The sequence below is a fragment of the Sebastes fasciatus genome, chromosome 15 (assembly GCF_043250625.1).
Source record: "Sebastes fasciatus isolate fSebFas1 chromosome 15, fSebFas1.pri, whole genome shotgun sequence".
NCBI lineage: Eukaryota > Metazoa > Chordata > Actinopteri > Perciformes > Sebastidae > Sebastes > Sebastes fasciatus.
In genome coordinates this window covers 18,388,778-18,410,666 of record NC_133809.1, presented here as the reverse complement: position 1 = coordinate 18,410,666, position 21,889 = coordinate 18,388,778, and the positions used below count along the sequence as shown (strand labels likewise).

Below are 21,889 nucleotides of genomic sequence, written 5' to 3'. Positions count from 1 at the left end.
TGAGGTGTGATCACAAGGCATCCATATATAGCCCAGTACATAAGGACTGTTATGTCATTCACTGTTTTTATTGGCTTGTACAGAAAGAATGATTTAGAGCCAAACAACAATTGTTTTGGTCTTGTAAGGTGAAAGTGACATGAACCATGACATGCTTAGGTTTTACTTTACCTCAAGCTTCAGACGACCTAGCAAGTAGTAATGAGTAATCTCATTGTACAGTTAATTACCCCGAGCCTGTGAACTTATTCGGGCAATCCCAATCAACTTTACTGTCTTTCAGAGGCTGTAGCAGGTTCAGTTTTAGAGATAGAGTGAAGCTAAACCTAAGGAATCTATTGGTACCACACATGTCAGCTTGTCGCAAAGCAGGCTAAATAACGCTCCAAAGTTGGGGTAATTTTGGCGAAGAAAAACCGGCATGGCCATTTTCAAAGGGGTCCCTTGACCTCTGACCTCAAGATATATGAATGAAAATGGGTTCTATGGGTACCCACGAGTCTCCCCTTTACAGACATGCCTTGTTTATGATAATCACATGCAGTTTGGGGCAAATACAATGCAGTTTTTTGCATGTAGTATAAATGTGTTATTTTCGCCTATACTAAAAAGGTGAATTTTAATATTTCTGCATACTGGGGTCCCTAAACAGTCTTGGAAATGCATAAATTGGGTATCACTGTAAAGCTGAGACTCTTGTGGATCCAATGACTCTTGTGGATCCCATTGTATTCATGTGTGATGATGTTAGTCCCCATAGTAGCCATTTCATTGTAGTGAGACCAGTTTTTTAAACTTGACCTCACTGTATAAAATGTATAAAACCTGTTGTGACCTCTAGGATAATCACAGCCTCATGAAACTTTACAACCACAAACTAAAGACCTAGAGCATTCAGAGGATGGGTTGCTTTCCTAGGTAGATTGACAATAACGGGGCTTCTGAGCAGTTTCCAGAACAGAAGTGCTCGCCATCCAATCGCCAAAAAATGCATTCTTGTAGAAATCTAAAAATGTCAAAAGTTTTTGATACCAGATCACAGAATGGATTTTTCTATGGTGTTCCTCAAGATCTTGGTGTCTTAATGTGGTATTTTGGAGGGATTATTGATCTTATTTTTTCTATCAATTCTCAAGTAATAAAAAATGGTTACATTTAGCACCAAATCTTATGAGACATAACCTGTTGACCTGCTATCTCCCCCCTCCCCTGTATTGACAAAATGTGTCTGTTGTTGGTCTCAGAGGGTTAAGAAAATAAATAAATAGCATCATTGAACATTTGCAAAATAATCTAAAAGTAAACTATGAGCTAATACTTTCACAGCTGCCATGATAACATCTACTTGATTCCTCAACTTATCATATACCATATGCCATAATATAGGCAGTCACGAAATCCTGAGGTAATTTCAACCAAGTGCTTGGCTCTACAAGTTAACATGCATCGCTTTTCTGAGACCCGTTTCACTGTTGAAGCTGAAGCAGTCACCAGAGAGTGATTCACTTTGTTAAACCTGCTGAGTCAAGAAGGAGGAAACAGAATTCACAGGAACAGACTGAGGCAAACCGAAAGGCAAACAGAGACACACCTGGTTTCCCAAAACAGCAATGGAACAGGCGGTGGAGACCTCCTGCTCCCCAAACCACAGAGACGCAAGTCTGGACGGGATGCCCAGTAACATAGCGGCCACCGAACACACAAACTGTCCGAAGACGGTCATGGCAAACGCGTTGGGGTCGGCCGTGCCCGTCTTGATCCAGGCCCCGATGCAGTTGAAGGCTGCGGCCACCACCATCACCTCCCTGATGCCCCGGTTGTCGAGCGCCCACATGACAGGCAGGACGACGAGGATGTAGGTGAGGAAGTAGAGCATGGAGAGCCAGTCAATGGCCAGTGAGCCGACGTTGTAGAAGCGCATGAAGATGTCGCCGATGATGCCGTACTGCAGCCACATGAAGCTGTTGCTCATGGAGAAAGCGCTGAAGACGAACAGCATGAGCCACCGCCGCTTGTACAACTTTGTCTCCATCAGTGGGAAGAGCGGTGCAGTGTCCAGGGCCGAAGGCTCTGAGGTGTCGCTGCTGTCTCCCAGAGACAGTTGGCTGTATTCCCCCAAACTGGTTCCCTTTCTTCTAGTTGGAGACCAGCCGTTGCCTCTATCTTCGCCAACACCATCCATCCACTCGTGTGGGAATTCATCCTGAGAGATCATGTTGCTCCCACTGAAACTTCGGGCTTCTGTAGCATTCAACAACTGGAGGGAAGAGCAAACATTTCTCCTTGTGTTTGCGCTCTTTCAACAGTTTACCTGACTCTCCCCTCCCACCCAGCAGGTAGCCTATATACTGCTGATCTTAAACAAGCTCGCCAGCTCTGCCTAAATTGCCGATTTCTGCTTATCAGTCCTTCTGATTTAGCCGAGGTGGATCTGGGGTGTAGCTATAATGAGCAACGTTGGAAAGCTCTGATCCCAGCCAACAGTTACATATATGACTGACCTTTGACACCTCCTTAGTCATGTGATGGATTTCTTTTGTGAGTTTTTCTTCTCATTTCAAACTCCTCCTTCCAGTTTATGCATATGTCATATAGCATCAACTAACACTTGATAGCAGGCGGTGAGTGGGAATATATGGTTAGGCACATGACACAGTCACACATAGAGATGTGTACACAGGAGCTAAAGTCCATGGAGGGTGCCAAACCTGTTAAAATGAAAACAATGAACAAGCATGAAACTACTGCCTCATGTTTGTAGTCAGCAGTAAGATTGTGTACTTGCAGCCTTATGTAAATAAGTGAAACTATAGACCTAAAAATGCAGCAAAGTATACGTATCACCCCATCTCATCAATATATGAGACTACATCTTTAAACATCAACAGTAGATTCTCAACCTGTAGGAACACCTCTTGTATTACTCCACTATAAAAACAAGTTCAACACTCGTGTAGGCTTCTGGTGCTCAAACACGAGACGGCGGTATCCCAGTGTTTGAAGACCAGATGTTCAAGTACAGTGTTTGTGGTTCATAAATAGGATCTGCCTTGGGCGCTACCATACAGGCAGACCTGAAACTGGATCATTTAAAAAGTTGGTTAGACACACAGTGCAGTCAGAAAGTATTAGCACTAACACATGTTTTGTTATGCTGGCTTTGTAATAAATGCACAGTGTGCGTGTACTCAAAGACACTGGGTTTTAAATGCTCTGCCATATCCCTGTCCTGTGTCAGTATGGTGAGATGAAATGATAAGATGAGGTCATTCAATCATTTGGCCTCATGGACATTTTCACAGAGTTTAAACTCTTATATTAATGTCTACACTTGTCTGAAATGGAACATACTGTAACCAGAAGGTTATGGCATCTGAGTTTGATATACTAAATAGTGAGTTTATAGTAATCAACCATAGTGGAAACTTGGATGCAAGGATGAACTGATGAGAATTTGTATTACAAAGGTCAAAGGTCACTGTGACCTAACAAAACCTGTTTTTGGCCATAACTCAAGAACTCATCATCTAATTATGACAATTTCACACAAATGTCTAACAGGATCAAATGATGACGTGATGACATTTAGGACAGACATGGATGTGAACTGCAACTTGACTGGTTGGCGGAGGCGTACAACCGCGAGGCGGTAATTCTAGTTTTACTCAGAGATGTATTTCTCAGTGGGAGATTAAAGTGGGGGGTATATCAGTATATTTTGGCATAATTGGGCAAAAAATCCATAATAACTTTTCAGCATATTGTAATTCAAGTGTTCTGAGAGATAACTAGACTTCTGCACCGCCTCATGGCTCTGTTTTCAGGCTTTAAAAAATCTAGTCTGTGACGGGAGACTTTGACCAATCACAGGTCATTTCAGAGAGAGAGAGAGCGTTCCTATTGGCTGTGCTCCAGCTGGTGGGCGGTGTTTGGTATTTCCTCAACTGATCTCAACATAGCTGCCAAGTCACAAACTTTCTCATTTTACAGCTAAACAGTACACTACAAGATGATTCTGGATACATTTTAGGGGAGATATAGGCATTACAGTAACAGAACATTTATTGATCAGCGCAGCCTAGTTTGACCATTTCATCGGAGTTCGCGAGGGGTTGATTTGTGGCTCTCATAGAGGGCAGCTGGACAGCAGGCTCCAACTCGGCTCTGATTGGTTGTTTTCCTCCGGTCTGTAAAATCTTGCATTTGCCGTTAAGAGCACCGTAGGACACAGCGGCACATGATTTTTTTTAGATTACCTGTCTCATGCACTACTGTCAGGATATAGTGACCGTTTTATACAAATATATAACTTTTTTAAATGGGACTGTTTGTAACTTCTTACATGTATAAATCACCCGGGTCGGTGTCCCATGTGGCTACGCTGTTCAGACAACACTCCAACACAAACTACACGGAAGCACCAAAACCGCAAAGTTATATCTAGTGAAGCCCGTCTTGCAAAACAGTGTTGGCCGCGGTCAGAGGACGCGGTGGAGACCGTAGCTTTGGTCTCCAGGACCGGAGTCTCTGCTCCTCTGCTCCTCTGCCTGCCTGCTTGCCTTCACTCAGCTCGCTCCGCCTCACGTGCACGCGCGCACACTACACACTGCAGAAGACTTCGTAGCTCTGATAATATCTAGTGAACGTTTGTGCAGAAACTACTGCAGCTCCTCCAGACCAACAGAGGTTTCCCGTGTCTTGTGAAGTGACGGGGCTCCGCAGCGAGAAACGTTATCGTCTCCGACCGGGTGCCGGTGTCTCCCCTGTTCCCTCCGACCGCGGTTGGAAGGCTGAAGCAGGAAAAGCCAAAACTAGTAGTCTGGTCAGCTAACATTAGTGTGATAGAGTGATATTGTGGTTTTAACTGACGTGTGTTGCGTCGCTGTTTTGAGCGATGCTCGTTCATGTCTATTTAGAGCGAGCAAAACGCGAGCCCGATGCTGACTTTCGTTGACTTAACGGCCACAGATGTCGCTGTTAACAAGCATTTCTGATTCTTACAAACAGTCCCTTTAAGTTGTATTTGCTCCATTTCTACCCACTGCTGCTTTAATTGATAATGGAAATAATTGATGGTTGCAGCCCTAATGAGCATCCAATTTCACTAAAATATATTATCTATCTATCTATGATTATAGATTATCCTTACTTTTATGTGTCTCATTGTTTTTAGAAAAGTTTAGCTTCATGCTTTTAGGTATCCAAAACATAAAAGTAGACTTAGGTCATTGTAATGAAAATAAGGAATATTAATTTAATTTTTGGCTCTAATATATTTAAATTGAAAAATAAAACAACTGAAATAAATAATATTGCAGTAGTAATAAAGTATTAAATGGGTTCTCAGAGCACCTCTGGTAAATTTCCGATGGCAGTATAGTGCCCCTGCTGTCTCCAGCCTCCAGCTGCACCGCCTCTGAGTGCCTGCATGGAGCAGATCCATGAATGGAAGGAGTGAAGGGAAGAAAAGGAGAAACTCTCTCCATGATAAACTGCAGCTTCATGTTTCACTAATCCCAGGCGTCTTTAAGGAAGCACCCTGGCAGCGGGACGTCAAGATGAAATCAGATCATGATTCAGTATCAGCGTTTAGATATCAGGTGGAAGGCAAAGTCGATTAACCGAGATTGCCTTGTTGGCATTCTCCATAAAAACAGCGCAATAAACCGCTTAAACCACAGCAGCAGATAAATCGATAGTAAAACAATCCCAGACTCATATCTAAAACATCTCATTACGATCATACTCCACTTCCTGAAAGTAACCAGATATGAACACACGAGTTGTAAATATACTAAAACCTTCAGTACTCTGAGGATCTGAGTATTAAAGTATTCTGAGATTATGATGTCTAAGCACAAAAATGCAGAAATATGTAAAGAACAGTAGTTTACCTGGAAGACGGCACCAATGATTTACCCGGTTGCTAAACTGATTTACCTTTGTGAACTGAACCAGCAGAAGAAGTTGTGCACGTCACCTCCCATTTGGTTGCCACTCTCATAACAAATAACTAAAGTCATCCCCCTCTTTAAAAGATTATAAATAGATTCCATCACTTTAACGCAGTAAAGTTTGGCTACCATACAGTATTATAACAAAGTGATTTGTCTACTATATCATTTTAAAATGCTGTCTTTTTTTTCTCTCTATCTTTGTTTCTTTTTCTCCATCTCTAATATTTATTTTAGTCCGATTTGTTTTGTCTTTTTTGACTATACATGAAGTCTAGGATGTCTGACTTTGTACCATGTATTTTTTTAATAAAGTGAAAGATAAAATTAAATTAAGTTAAATTAAATTAAATTAAATTAAATTAAATTAAATTAAATTAAATTAAATTTAAAAAAAATAACTACTGTGATTGAGGCATATTTTACACCAATTAAGCTAGGATGTCTGACTTTATACTATACTGTATATTTTCTTAATAAAGTAAAAAATAAAATAAAAACATAAATGACTCCCGTGATTGAGGGATATTTTACCCAAATTAAGCTAGGATGTCTGACTTTGTATCATATATTTTCTTAATAAAGTAAAAGGTAAAATAAAATAAAATAAAATGAAATAAAAATAAAAATAACTCCTGTGATTGAGGCATATTTTATTCCAATTAAGCTAGGATGTATGACTTTGTACCATATATTATCTTAATAAAGTATAAAATTAAATAAATAAATAATAAACAAATAACTCCAGTGATTGAGGGATATTTCAACCATATTTCTGGTTGTATATTTCCATTTCATCCTGCTTTTTAATTATACTTCACTTCATTTCAGAGGGAAATATTGTCGGCTATTTTGAATAGGCAGCCTATCTGATAGCTACAGTTATTAGATAGAGTACTTTTCATTATACAATCTACATAAATTTACATAATGAACTCATAAAATGTAAAGCGTTGTTGAAGATTAAACCTGGTTTAGCCCCTTTTTGGCTTGTGACTCCCTACAGAAAATCAGTGTCTTTGCAGTTCCACCAAAGACAGATTTCCTGTCTAAATTTCGCAGATGTTTCATTTAGCCTAAATATAATTTTGAGGTCCAAAGAGGAGAAAGTATTCAATATTTCACAAATAACATGAAGATTAGGGAAACAAGAATGAATAAAACTTTGTGTAGCAGAACTTAGTTTTGTTCTTCTTTTGTACCTTATTAATCATCTGCCCCTCGGATTTATCTTGTGACCCTTTGGCCACTGGACCAAAGTACCTAACTTTAAAACTAGTTGCAGCTACCGCAATAAAAAAGCTACTTTAGCATTGATACATCAGTATTAAAACCCAATAATGTAAAATATAGCTAGTAAACTGTAAGTGCAATCGTCACAACTGTTTCATGGGACATCGAAACTCTATTGCATGTTTGCAAAAGGTAGCAACTCACCCAGACTAGGTTTTGAAGCCTGAATGAAGGGTTTTGGGTGAGTTACTACTTTTTGCAGACGTGCAATAGAGTTGTGATGTCCCATGAAACAGTTGTGACATTTGCACCTACAGTTTAGAGAATGGGAAGTTCTAAAGTTTGTAAAATGAGCCAAAGCGATTGAGAAAAACTGTAAAAATAAAAAGTTGTTTTGTCATCGTGTGAGCCGTACTGGTCAAAATGTTTAGATGTTTATGAATGAATATACATGTATGTCTGACTGAATAGATCATTTTGCATGTGACGGCTCAAACTATGAAAGAATGTTTAAAAGTTGTGAAAAGTACGACAGTTTCACTGAGAGTCAACTCATCAGTTTTGATCAGAAAGACATGTTCAAGTGGTTACAGTGCAAACTGTAGACAAGTGTTCTTTTGCACACGTGCCAAAACACACGCAATTTGCTTGAATGAATGAGAAATTATAATCTGCTGGGAACAACAAACTACTGTTCAGAGAGTTGAGCTCATTGTTTGGAAAAAAAATAATTCTCATTCGAGAAAAGAGCCAAAGCGAACGAGGAAAAACTGTAATACTTCAATACTTTTACTTAAAGGGGAACACCACCTAAATTAAGAACTCCAATATGTTATTTCCACGACCGAGAAAAGTTCAATCGATATTTGTGAATGCGAGCTCCTCTCTCTCAAAGCCAGAAACCAGAGAAGTATATATAAGTCTCAAACTAGTGATGTCATAGAGTATAAAGCTTGGAGCTGCTCCATAGACAAGGGAATATTTGTTTTCTTTTTTAGGGCCGACTCTATACTCTGTTTCCCCCCCCGCTGTCTCTCTCTCTCTGCCTGCTGAGCGGCTCTCATTCTTCGGAGGCAGACCATTAAATTTGCTAAATAAAACAACAAACATTGGCTGACCCCAATGCCTACTATTGTCTATATTTTAAGGACCCTCTCGCCTGCCTTCCAGCTTCATCACCCATGGCCGTGCGGTTCAGAGGATGAGATCGGCACATGCTGCGTGCATATACAGATTTCGGAGGAGACCGGTGGCGTTGAAAAAAGCCTGTCCTTTCACAACTACACGCTGACTGCTAACGTTACTCGCGTTAAATAGCGGTCCATTTCCGTGTTTCGGTACGGTTGGTTTTCACACTTGATGCAAACCGTACCCGAGTACACATGAACCGTACTCCAGACCACCTTTTCAAGTGGACTCCAGTACGGATCGACGAACCGTGCCCGAGGACGGTACGGAGCGTTCACACTAATCAAATGAACCGGACTTTGGGGTCAATTGTACTCGGATCCGGGTCCTTGATGTGAAAGCACCCTTATACCCAAATGAGCTTTATTCTATTGTAGTGTTGTCATTATGAAACAGAAAATGTTCCCATATACTCAGAACATCCCCCTGGGTGCTCTCAGTGTCATCTATAACATCTCTCCTTATTCATTGTCTGTGGAGCAGCTCCACACTTTATACGCTATCACAAATGTGAGTTTTAGCACTCTAGTTTGGGGATTTTTTTTCGTGTTTACTAATATTTTTTGGACTATTTTAGACCATAGGAGCAACATGTATGCATTTTGAAAACGGGCGTAGTTCCCCTTTAAATGGGATTTTGAATGCAGGACTTGTACTTGTAATGGTTTCTACATTTTTGTATGGCTACTTTTACTTATGTAAAGGACCTGAGCACTTCTTCCTCCACTGAAGAGGAGGCTGAACGTGAAGACGGTACAATGCTTCAACAAGCCACTCGGAATAGTCCAGCAAATAAGAAAAAAAACATCAACCCTGATAAGCTTTTTCAAGGTAAGCAGGTGCTGTGACTAAGTAGATAAGCTGTAACACACTGGAAACTACTTCGATACCATGGCATTCCAGAAAAAATGGTCAACATAATCAGGAACTCTTACGCAGGGATGACCTGCAGAGTTATCCATGGAGGACAGCTCACCAGAAGCTTCCAAGTGAAGACCGGCGTCAGGCGAGGCTGTCTACTGTCCCCTTTCCTCTTCCTCACGGTTATCGATTGGATAATGAAGACCACAACAGCACAGAGGAGAAACGGGATCCAGTGGACACTCACAACACAGCTAGACGACTTAGACTTTGCTGATGACCTGGCTTTGCTGTCTCACAGCCGACAACAGATGCAAGAAAAGACAACAATACTGGCAGACACATCATCACAAATAGGCCTCAACATCCATAAAGGAAAAAGTAAAGTCCTCAAGGTCAACACAACCAGTGAAGACTCAGTGACCTTGGAGGGAACAGCACTGGAAGAAGTAGAAGCCTTTACATACCTCGGTAGTGTCATCAATAAACAGGGCGGAACGGATGCAGATGTCAGAGCCAGAATCGGCAAGGCAAGGGCTTCATTCATACAACTAAAGAACATCTGGAGCTCCAAAGAAATCAGCCGGCGGACAAAGCTCAGACTCTTCAACTCCAACATTAAACCAATACTCCTCTATGGTTCAGAGACGTGGAGGACAACAAAGACCACAACAACAAAAGTACAAACATTCATAAACAACTGCCTGAGGCGCATCTTAAACATCCACTGGCCGGATACCATCAGTAACAATGATCTTTGGCAAAGAACAAGTCAAAAACCTGTTGAAGAAGAGATCAGGAGAAGGAGATGGGGATGGATTGGCCATACACTCCGGAAACCCGGTACCAGCATCACCAGGCAGGCCCTTAGATGGAACCCACAAGGCAAAAGAAGGAGAGGCCGGCCCAAGAACACCTGGCGCAGGGACCTTGACACGGACATCACACAGAGCGGGCTGACATGGAAACAACTGGAGAGGAAAGCCCAGTACAAAAGACTCTGGCGGACTGTGGTCAACGGCCTATGCTCCACAAAGGAGCGAAAGGCTTTGAATGAACTTTTACTTATGTAAAGGACCTGAGCACTTCTTCCTCCACTGAAGAGGAGGCTGAACGTGAAGACGGTACAATGCTTCAACAAGCCACTCGGAATAGTCCAGCAAATAAGAAAAAAAACATCAACCCTGATAAGCTTTTTCAAGGTAAGCAGGTGCTGTGACTAAGTAGATAAGCTGTAACACATCAGCAACACACACACACACACAAAGGCATCCGTCTGCCTCTCTATACAGGCAATGAAAAGTAAAAGTATTTGTTCGCGCTAAATTTGTACAAACTGTCTGCAGAGGGTTTTTCATCAGGACCAAAGACACTCAGGTTGTTAGAGATTACTGGAAGTCCAAATAAACATGGTGTGTGGTGCATTGGCATTTAAGCTATAGTTTAATGCAGAGATAAATAAGGATTGTGGAATGATTGGCCTATAACTCATGTATTGGGTATAGCCCATCACTCACACTTAAGTCCAGGATCATTATCAGCATGTTTTTCGATCTTTTTGTTATCAGTGCAAACTCCTCCAGGTTCACTGCACCTCATTTGGTTTTTGGTTATTTGATTATTTACACATTTGTTTGAGAATTTGCAGCAATATCAACTAAGGCAGGTCCTGCATTATTATCCAAGTTATTGAATTTAATAAAATTCATAACCTGGGGCTAGGTTTCTTTTTTCTTTTTCTTTTTTTTTTCCATTTATTTAGCCAGGATGGTCCCATTGAGATTTAAAATCTGTTTTCCAAGGGGGTCCTGGCCAAGACGCCAATTGTCTTAGTGTACTGGTTGGTTTCTGGGTCTCTGGTCTCGGGTGGAGGGATGAGGGTTTCCCTTATAAGAGGTCAATCCAGCCATGAGTTTATGTATAATTCAGGTTACTAATGTAATTAAACAAAATCAGATCAAACAGAATCTAGAGGTCTACTGAAGCAGAGCACAAATATAAATCACTTTAAAAAGCTATACAAAAAAGATATTTTTGGGAGGTATATGGTTGAGGAAGAGTTGTGATTAGGGTTGCGTTAAGGGTTGGTTTATATCTACCTTTTTAACTCAGGATGGATATGTGGGTTGTAAATAAACTTGGTATGCTGTTCATATATGTAATTTGGGATGTAAATAAATCTGGGATAGTTTATATATTATATTATATTATCCTTCTATGATATATGAGTTATTAGAGGAGAAGTGAGAAAGGGGTAGGGAAATATAAGTTTTACTTCTAAACACTGTTAAGAATTTCCCAGTAAAATAACAGTAAAGAACTGGCAGCAGGGTTGCCTTTATATTACTGTAAAATTAACATTATGATACTGTCGCTGAAATTTACAGCTTTGTACTGTTAATGAAAAATACAGTTTGAACTGTTTTGTTTTATTAATTTCACAATATTTTAAAGTTAATTTACAGTTTAAAGATACATTATATAGCTGTTTTTCACCTTTCTTTTATCTTACTGATTTGTTTTAATGCACTATTTAGGTTGTATTTTTTACATACATTTTAATAAACATTATTCTTTACCTAGATGAATAGACTTAGCAGGTTACAGACATAGGAATAGTCACACTAAATACAATTAAAGGCACTTGTTAGGAAAAAGGCTATAATAGACTTGTTGACACTTTTCCCAAAATGTCTGTCTATAGCTGGCTATAAGCACAGAATGCAAACCAGAACAACATGTGAGTGAAGAACAATAAAGCTAATTCACTGATTTTCCAATCATGTACAATGTACAAGCCTCACATGTGCAGATCAGGTCCCAGAATTTAAAAAAACTACATGAAACTGTTACTGATGATACTTTAGACAGTTGATCAGCAAGTGCTGCTTTTTAAGAAAGCATTATAGTTCAGTTAAAAACCGCCTATGAGTGTAATTTAACAGGTTTTCTTTTGTATTAACAGTAAAGCAATGTTTTTTTTAGCAATAACAGGTTAATACTGTTGAAATCCTGCTGTAAATTAACAGCAATTGTTTACAGTGTGCTCCTTTTCGGACACTATTACTCTTGTTTTGTTTGTTATTATTTTGTATCTGTTTTTATTTATTTTTTATGTTCGAAATAAAGTCATTCATTCCTACTTCAGTGACTCTTTTCCTTGTTGCATAAAAAAACATCAACTCGCCTGATTCCCAAACACTCCAATAGAGCAGGCGGTGGAGACCTCATCCGCTCCGAACCACACCGAGGCCAGGCGGGCTGGCATGCCGAGGATGAAGACCTGAGCCATGGCGCTGACCAGCTGACCGAACATGGTCACCGGGAACAGGTCCGGTCGCGCGCTGGCCACCTTGATCCACGTGCCGGCCAGGTTGAGCGCGTTGGCCACCAGCGCAGTGACTCGCAGCCCGAACTTATCCAGCAGCCAGGTGACCGGCAGGATGAAGGGGATGTAGATGAGCATGTAGATCATGGACAGCCAGTCCACGGCCAGCGCGTCCACGTTGTAGAACCTCATGATGATGTTGCTGATGATGCCGTACTGGATCCATTGGTACGCGTTGCTCAGAGAGTAAGCGCTGAAGAGGAGCACGATCAGCCAGCGCTTCTTGTATAACCGAGGAGTGACCACAGATACGCCGTCACCGTTTGGGATGCTGAGGCATTCAATGTGCTCCAAAGCGTCCGGACCTCCAGATCTCTGGTCCGGACCAACAGATCTCTGGTCCGGACAACCTAATCCCTGGTCCGGACACCCTGCTCCCTGGTCCGGACACACTGCTCCCTGGTCTGGACACCCTGCTTCCTGGTCCAGTCCTTGGTCCGGACCTCCAGCTCTCTGGTCCGGTCCCTGGTCCGCATCTTGATCCATCCCATCCAGTGCGCTCCTGTCCTGTGAGCCCTTCCTATCATCTCCCATTTTTACTGCTTCTATTCACTTGAAAGATGAAGAAGTCTTCCACCACCGCAGTGTACTTAAAAATGTCTCTAAAAACCCCAAACTGTCCCAAAATACACAAATTAAATTACAGAATTGACGATAAAAAAAAAGAAAAATCACTTTTGCTCAATGTGATAGTCCAAAAATAATCCCATTTTAGGACCAAAAGGACTCAGTTAACTTCAGACTTCATTCCAGAGGACTGACCTGCTCTCCACACGTCCATTCAATATACTTGAGCTGACTGAGAAATCCTATTTATTACACACACTGTACCCGAGTTTTACTCCTCCCATCAGTTGCTAAAATAACCCATGACAGAGACGCACCTACCAGTCAGTCAACACATAGATAAAACAAATAAACTCAATAGACTCTGGTGTCTGTGGAACTAGTGAGCTCTTATTTTTTGCCTGTTTCTGCTACTCTAGCAGGAGTTTCTCTAAAGCCTCAGGCATCACCTTGTTAATCCTCAAGTTAAATACCCCCTGGGTATGTTACCTTTGTAACAGTAGTTAGTTTGTGCATGCTGCTCTTATACTTATGTTTTTTCCATAATAGATCAAATGTGGATTAAATGCCAAGTCTAAACTCAACTAAATCTGATTTAAAAAGTACAAAAGGAAAGGCATGTGGGTAGTTTGATGACTTATGCAGAATTAAACATGAAGTGAGGGGAATTAGGTTAAATATTAAATATATTATTTTACTTCATGAGACATATCTGCCATCATCACAGATCAAAATTTGCAGAAGGTTGCGCAGAAAGTGGGATGCTGGAGTGGTACAATAGCTATAATAGTTAAGGAAGATTAAATAGTTTATTTGATTGTGAATCATGAAGGTTATTATGTAATAAATAACCATGAAGGTTATTATGTTATTAAGGTTATTATGTAATAAAAAGGTTTCTCTCTGTGGGTATAAGTATAGAAAAATAGAGAATTTTTTTTTTTAATTGAGTGAGCAAAATAAACTTAATTGAGCCTATTTGTTCCTGCATAAAACTATAACAAATATGTGGAAACCTTTAAAAATGTAGATGTACAGGGTTAATCAGGTTGCGCTGCTACTGGCCACCAGATGGCTCCGTTCACCAGAAAGTTTGGTCATGAAAATGTGACCCAAAAAATAACACACGATTGATATGTTTTTGTAGGACTCAAAAAATGTCAGTAAAAAAACAAACTAAACATTTATTTCTTAAGGAAATACAAAATGGGATTTTTTGATAGCTTATATGCTTATATAACATCATATACAAAAGTATAAAAAACATAACTGGTAGTAACAATATGGTAACCGAAAATAAAGTACAATGTAAACAGTCCATATATATATATATGTATGTGCATACATGACGCCTGCGCCAAAACATGGGGAAAAAGAAAAAAGGATCAACCCCTCTGCCACCAAATGTATGAAAGAACAAAAGAGGATTGTGAATCATGAAGGTTATTATGTAATAAAAAGGTTTCTCTCTATGGGTGTAGGTATAGAAAAATAGAGAATTATTTGTTTTAATTGAGTGAGCAAAATAAACTAAATTGAGCCTATTTGTCCTCTTCTAGTTGCATCTCAGTTAAAATTCCTATGATTCCCAGAATGCATTTTAACAAAGTCAATCCAAGTCATTTTGGGCATACAGACAGAGAAGTATTGCAACCTCTCATTAAAACAAGATATCTAATTGTAATCTGATCACACATATAACCATTGTTGTGTTATCAGGTTATCACTCCTGTGTCACATGGACGTGGTAATTGAAATGCTGTGGAAACAACAGTGGTATGTAACTTGGCAAAATATACAGCTGTTTAGCCAATGTTTTTAGCCCCCCTTGTTGTACAGCTGACTCCCAGAAAAGTTCCTTTTTGTCCCCCCATTTGTCTTTAGATGGTTCTCTTTTAATGCAAATTTTAGTGCTTTAGTGTTTGTGAATTATATTTTATCTCTATTTGTGTCTGTGTGTCTGCAACTTTGTGTTCTTGCTGCTGACCGGTTGGCCAGGTCTCCCTTGGAAAAGAGGTTCTTAATCTCAATGGGACTAAATAAAGGTTAAATAAAAAAATTAAATTAAAAAAAAACATTTGATTAAACAGCTGTATATTTAGACTAAACAAACTGTAAATCAGCAAATAAAAATTGGTAATTTGTAACTCACCAGATGAACTGCTGAAATTACTGAGTTGATATTAACCACTGATGTTTTTGATAGTGGGAAAAATTCCATTTCAGCTGCCGGAAATATATGTTGAACAATAGTTAAAGCTGAGAAGAGATAACTTCATACTGATAGTGGTGGGAGCTCTGAAGACCACGATGACAAATAAACAGGAAAGCAAAGAGAGACAAACAAAAACAAGTATGATTTAACTGCCAGAACAGAGTCCGATGTTATTGGATCCACATCCGAGGCCCAAAGATAAGTGCTGCTAGTTGGCTGCTTCTCCTCAACTGTAAACTGCTCAAAGGCGCCGCACCTTCACTTGGCCTCCAGCTGCTGCAGCAGGGGGTTCGCCTCGCTCTCCGGGGTTTTGACACTGTCCGTCCTGACGATACACGTGGGGCGATGCCGGTTGAGCATGAGGATCAGCTGCTGTCGTTCGAGCTTCAGCTCCTCAATTTGGGCTTTGAGGTCAGAGTTTAACATCTCTAGTCTCTCGGATTCCTGCGAGAGGACGGAGAGAAGACGAGGTGATAAGACTAGAGACTGAGATAAAGTAGAAAATGTTGTTTTGGTCATTACAACAGATAAGATAAATATGTGTATAAGTTTGAAATAATGACAGAGTGATCTCACCTTTTGTAGATAATCTGTTCTCTCTTTCTTTTTGTTTCGACATCGAGCCGCAGCCACTTTGTTTTTCTCTCGCCTTCGTTTCCTCCTGTCAACCTCTTCATCTCTCTAGACAGCAGTGCAGGTAAACAGGTTTGAGGTTAAGTTGGGAGACTCTCCAGGTTTCAGTACAAAATAATGATGAAATGATTAAAAATATATAATTTCACCTTCTTTACATTAAATTGTCCTTTGACTATAATAGCAGTATGCTTTGGCCATGCCTTCTTCACTATCTTTATCAATAAGCAAAAGGAATAACCATTTTCTTTTGTATTAGTATTTCCTACTAACTTTGCATGCATGTTGATCGGTCTCAGTCATGTTTAATCGGTTTAATATGAATTTAATGAAGTGAACATGAGTGGTAACTATTAGTATGAAAGCATTAAGTGCAAGCAAAGTGTGTAACTTTTACAAGACATAACTAAGCCTATGTTTAGCCTTATTTGCAATGTTTACCTATAAACGCTAATGACAAAGTTTTCATATTACTGTTTTAAAATGCATACTTTTGCTTTTTCCCTGGACATCTGTGGTGGAAAGACTCCAACAGTATATTTAACAACAGTATCGTGTCCCACTATGTCCACTAGGTGGACCCGTTGATTAACATTTGACACAAAGCTGTAATTTCAAGGGTGCTTTCACTTCAGACCAACCTGTTTATGATATATTATTAGACACATTTACAAATAGTCGAAACAAGAATCTGTAAGATACATTTGAAAAACTGTATTTAGTTTGTTGCATCTGTTCTTTCTTACTGTGGCTAAATGGCATAAATGTTCAAAAGTCAGTTTAGAAAAAGCATTCAAACTGGGTAAAAACTCAAAATGTATTGATGCTATTTCCATGATCAGCTCCTCAGTGTTTCCTATACCTCTGTTTTGATCAGTAGGGGCCTCTTCCCCAGGCTGTCCAGGAAGTGCAGAGGTGACAGCATTGTGCCGAACTCCTGGAAGTCACCAAATTTGAGCTTGTCAGTCAGCGTGGTGGCGGAGATCCCAGCCAGTGGGCCCAGGCTGGGCAGGGAGCCTGCTGTCACAGAGGGATCTGGGATTTGTCCTGGCATCGCGTCAGACTCGGTCGTGACCACAGCTAGGAGGCAGAGGGAGAAAATGGAAGACATACTCAGACGGCAACTAAACCAGATCAATGAAAAGCACATAAAAGTCTGTCTGCTGCTTGTTCTGGGACATACTGGGGCATACTTTATGGTATGAGGGTAGGGAAAAAAGCTATTTTAACAATAACAAATTAGCAGCAAATAGACATGGAAGTGCTTTATTTGACCTACAGTCTGTTACAGAGCTTCAAGAAGCATTTGCCTGAGGTGAACTGCTCCATTCTAGCAGTCAGACTTGCCTCACTGTGATGAATTGCTGGTCTGTTATAGGAGCCGGATGTTGAGGCTGCTCTCATTACGCTATTTTATTATTTTGCTTCTTTTTCTGGGATGAATATGCAACCATTTACAGGGATCTTGGCAAGATTTTACCTTATTTTATCCCCAGAGGCCAACAAGAGAGAAATGAAGAACAGTGTACAAAGCAGACTCAGACAAATTCCCCTTTATTTCAAGGAGAGTTCAAGAAATAGTCGTGGTTTCCTCCTCATGAGTCAGGGGAGTAAAATGTGGCTGCCAACATTCAGCATAATTTAGTCAAGTATGAACCCAAATGTAACTTGTTTTGTTTGGTTTAGCCACATGAAAAATTAAAGTTGACACTGTTTACTTCTAATGTTTTGCGCAGAACAGATGTTCCACTATGCTTTGCACTGTCTACCACTGGCAAACGCCTCGATTTGAAAATGCTGAACATGATCATTTAAATATATCCAAAGACAATGAGAGAGATGTGTGAGAGCAAAGACAGGAAATTACTACAACAGCTCAGCGGATTTCCAAGTCACATGATGCAGCCAGAAACTACTATCTAAGGTCAATTACTCAGAGACCTGCAGCCCACACTACAGGAATAAAATGGTAATATATGATATAAATGTCACTACAGAAAACAGTCATCTGTGAAGACAAATCTATGGGAATTATAAAGGAAGAGTGTGCCAATTATGCATCTACTAAAGAGTGATAATCGCACATGGGAAAAACTTTCAGTTTTCACACTTCCCCAAACTAAAGGTCAAAAAGACAAAGTGGAAGGAAGGCCATGCTTATGGCACATGATATGATAGGCTAAATTAGTCTTTAAAAACGTGCAAGATAAAAAAAAAACAAATGGAGGTAATTTGTAATTACATGCATTAGAAATTTGGTTTGAAATTTTCACAAAAGCAAAAGAAAGCCATCTTAACGCTTCAGTAGGCAGAATATTTTTGGCATCATTGGGCAAAAAATTCCATAATAACCTTTCAGTATATTGTAATTCAAGTGTTCTGAGCGAAAACTAGACTTCTGCACCTCCTCATGGCTCTGTTTTCAGGCTTTAAAGCATCTAGTCCGTGACGGGAGACTTTGGCCAATCACAGGTCATTTCAGAGAGAGAGAGCGTTCCTGTCGTTCCTCAACTGATCCCAACATGGCAGGCGGGTCACAAACTTTTTCATTTTACAGCTAAACAGTACACTACAAGATGTTTCTGAAAACATTTGAGGCGAGAAATAGACATTACAGTGACAGAATATTGATTCATATTTGATCAGCGCTGCCTAGTTTGAGCATTTGATCGGAGTTTGCGAGTGATTGACAGCTGTCTTTGTTGAATGAACAGCCAATAGGAACGCTTTCTCTCTGAAATGATAGGTGATTGGCCAAAGTCTCCCATCACAGGCTAGATTTTCTAAAGCCTGAAAGCAGAGCCATGAGGCGGTGCAGAAGTATACAGAATATTGATTCACATTTGATTAGCGCTGCCAAGTTTGACCGTTTGTTTCGAGTTCGCGAGTGATTTAAAGCTGCTCAGAAACGGCAGGCTCCAGCTCGGCTCTGATTGGTTGTTTGCCTCCGGTTGGTGAAATCTTGCAGATGCAATTAGGAGCACCGGAGGACACATGATTTTTTTTTTTTCTTCTGATTACCTGTCTCATGCACTACTGTTGGGATATACACTGACAACTTTTTTTTTTAATCATATTTGATCCATTTCTACCAACTGCAGCTTTAACTCTTAAAGGTCCCATATCATGCTCATTTTCAGGTTCATACTTGTATTTTGTGTTTCTACTAGAACATGTTTACATGCTGTAATGTTAAAAAAACACTTTATTTTCCTCATACTGTTTGTCTGAATATACCTGTATTTACCCCTCTGTCTGAAACGCTCCGTTTCAGCGCATTTTGACGGAATTGGAACAGAATTGAGCTGCTGGCAACAGCTTGGGTCCATGTGTACTTCCTGTCAGCTGATGACATTCACATACACTGCAACCAGGAATAAACTGGGACACATTTAAAATGTTTACGTTAAAAATGGTGTCAAGGGTCTAAATATTGTATATTCGTGACATCACGAATGGGCAGAAATCCTGACAGCTTGTTTCAAATGCAGAGTTTCTGAATACGGGTTGTTTGTATTTCCCTGTGGATTGAGTGTTTCGATACTTTCACAGTATTTATATAGGACTTAAGCCTGCTTTATAATAAAAAAACATGAAAATCTCACTTTTTTATAATATGGGACCTTTAAACGGTTTAATAAAAAGGAGTCTCAAGCATACAATGTTGATCAATGGCTGCTATTTGAATATTTTGGTCCACAGTGAAGGTATAAAACAAATATTAAACATTATCTTATTATGCTATCTTTATTATAACCCTAAAGAAAACACTTTTATTTTATTTGTTTTGAACTTTTACATGTGAAAAAAAAACAACAACTCCATGTTAGTTTATGAATATGACCTTTCAGTGCATTAGGAACATGTGTAGTCATCCTGTGCTGCAGCCAGCCTGCATACTGAAGCCATTGGTCAACTTGAAAGCGGAAGTTTTTCTTCAGTGCGGCATTTATCTTACGTAACTTCGTCTTCCCATCAGCAGAGAGCTGCAGTGATAAAAACTTTTCTTTCACAGCGGATTTCGCTTTACATAAAGCACATGTTAATAAGCCATGCACACCACCAATATAAAGGATAGATAGCCACTAAAATAGGAACATTTTGTTCTGTATTGTGCACGCCGTGGCTCCATGTAAGAGGAGCATGCAAACAAAAGAAAAAGGATCTTTCTGGAGCATGCTTAATAAGTTGTCAAGTCTACTTTGACCACCTAAAAGACAAAAACTAGTAGAAAGAGTGCAGTGAATAGCGTTTTTAACCCAAACCATCCTGCTGCCTGTCTCGTTGTGACCTATGCGAGGCGCGCCAATGAACTGTTCACTATGTAAAACTTATTCAGCTCTCGACTCATGAAGTTTTTTGTGTGTATACCGACCTGACTCTGATCCCAGGTGCAACAAATGTCCTTTCTTCTGGTCAGCCGAGGGTCGAGAGTAGATTTTAAAAAGTGGGAATCGTTGCATCAGCCCGGTTTTAAACGTGATCCCAATCTGGGAGGATTTGGGAATGCGGAAATTAGGCTATGCCAGCCAAACGTAAGCAGGGATGTGAAAAAGTAGCGTACATAGTAGTGGGGGCAGAAGTGGGGAAGTCTCACCGCTCCTCCCATAAAGAAAAGAAACACACTGAGAGAGAAAGGCTGCTGCAACACTGCAACCACTGGATCAGCCTCAGGATAGGATGGAGGCCTGCACTGGAAACACACTGAAACACACTCATCTACAGTCAAATACACATGTATACCAAAATATAGAAAATAACTACACTGTTAAGAATTTCCCAGTAAAATAACAGTAAAGAAGTGGCAGCAGGGTTGCCTTTATGTTACTGTAAAATTAACATTATTATACTGTAGCTGAAATTTACAGCTTTGTACTGTTAATAAAAAATACAGTTTGAACTGTTTTTTTTTTTTTTATTAATTTCACAGTATTTTACAGTTAATTTACTGTTTAAAGATACATTATATAGCTGTTTTTCACCTTTCTTTTACATTATCTTACTGATTTGTTTTAATGCACTATTTATTTTTTACATACATTTTAATAAACATAATTTTTTGCCTAGATGAATAGACTTAGCAGGTTACAGACAGGAATAGTCACATTAAATACAATTAAAGGCACTTAGGAAAAAGGCTATAATAGATTTGTTGACACTTTTCCCAAAATGTCTGTCTATTGCTGGCTACAAGCACAGAATGCAAACCATAACAACATGTGAGTGAAGAACAATAAAGCTAATTCACTGATTTTCCAATCATGTACAATGTACAAGCCTCACATGTGCAGATCAGGTCCCAGAATTAAAAAAATACTGCATGAAACTGTTACTGATGATACTTTAGACAGTTGATCAGCAGTAAAGTGCTGTTTTTTAAGAATGCATTATAGTTCAATTAAAAAACGGCGTATGAGCGTAATTTAACAGGTTTTCTTTTGTATTAACAGTAAAGAACTGTTTTTAGCAATAACAGGTTAATACTGTTGAAATCCTGCTGTAAATTAACAGCAATTGTTTACAGTGTAGGTTTTTAGGATATACTGAGGTCACAGTGTAAGTTCCTTTAGAAATTGTTTGGAATAAGATGTAAATGTAACATCTGATAATTTTTTTTCACCTTGAGTAAGATTTCTTAGAGACAGATTGCAAACACCACCACCACTCTTAATGTAGATTTGTGATTATTCAGCAGCATAGAGGAGCAATCAATGCTCATTTTTTTTTACTAAGTTTTAGGAAATATTGAGATCATAATCATATAGTTTTAATTCTACAAAGGCACTTATCCTTTGTAGAATTATAACCATGATTTAAATTTATCGGAATAATTTGCAAATTTAAGAAATA

At 39.5% G+C, this 21,889-nt stretch overlaps 3 protein-coding genes across 3 annotated transcripts in view; all 3 read right to left on the bottom strand.

Moving 5' to 3' along the window:
* LOC141783153 (choline/ethanolamine transporter flvcr2b-like) overlaps positions 1–5,979 on the bottom strand; it is a 32,413-nt gene extending 26,434 nt beyond the window's left edge. The window contains exons 1-2 of the mRNA XM_074660230.1: positions 5,895–5,979; positions 1,592–2,708 (exon numbers count right to left, since the gene is read on the bottom strand). Coding sequence (XP_074516331.1) covers positions 1,592–2,215 — 624 coding nt within the window. The 5' untranslated portion in view covers positions 2,216–2,708; positions 5,895–5,979. The remainder of the gene's footprint in view (positions 1–1,591; positions 2,709–5,894) is intronic.
* Positions 5,980–12,122: 6,143 nt separating this feature from the next.
* Positions 12,123–13,158, bottom strand: LOC141784057 (choline/ethanolamine transporter flvcr2b-like). Its single transcript, XM_074661737.1, has one exon. The coding sequence runs from the start codon at positions 13,156–13,158 to the stop codon at positions 12,415–12,417; it is 744 nt and encodes a 247-aa protein (XP_074517838.1). The 3' UTR covers positions 12,123–12,414.
* Positions 13,159–14,361: 1,203 nt separating this feature from the next.
* On the bottom strand, positions 14,362–20,631 carry LOC141783520 (jun dimerization protein 2-like). The gene is made up of 4 exons (XM_074660880.1): positions 20,415–20,631; positions 16,902–17,119; positions 15,983–16,087; positions 14,362–15,850 (listed from the first exon to the last, which is right to left on the bottom strand). The coding sequence occupies exons 1-4, from the start codon at positions 20,500–20,502 to the stop codon at positions 15,665–15,667; spliced, it is 597 nt and encodes a 198-aa protein (XP_074516981.1). The 5' UTR covers positions 20,503–20,631; the 3' UTR covers positions 14,362–15,664.
* Positions 20,632–21,889: the final 1,258 nt, after the last annotated feature.

Excerpts from the sequence above, each read along its gene's own strand:
- LOC141784057 (XM_074661737.1), bottom strand. The coding sequence starts at position 13,158 with ATGGGAGATGATAGGAAGGGCTCACAGGACAGGAGCGCACTGGATGGG.
- LOC141783520 (XM_074660880.1), bottom strand. The coding sequence starts at position 20,502 with ATGCAACGATTCCCACTTTTTAAAATCTACTCTCGACCCTCGGCTGAC. Across the intron at positions 17,120-20,414 it reads GCACCTGGGATCAGAGTCAG|CTGTGGTCACGACCGAGTCT; the intron begins GTCGGTATACAC and ends TCTGCCTCCTAG. Across the intron at positions 16,088-16,901 it reads CCCTACTGATCAAAACAGAG|AGAGATGAAGAGGTTGACAG; the intron begins GTATAGGAAACA and ends ACTGCTGTCTAG.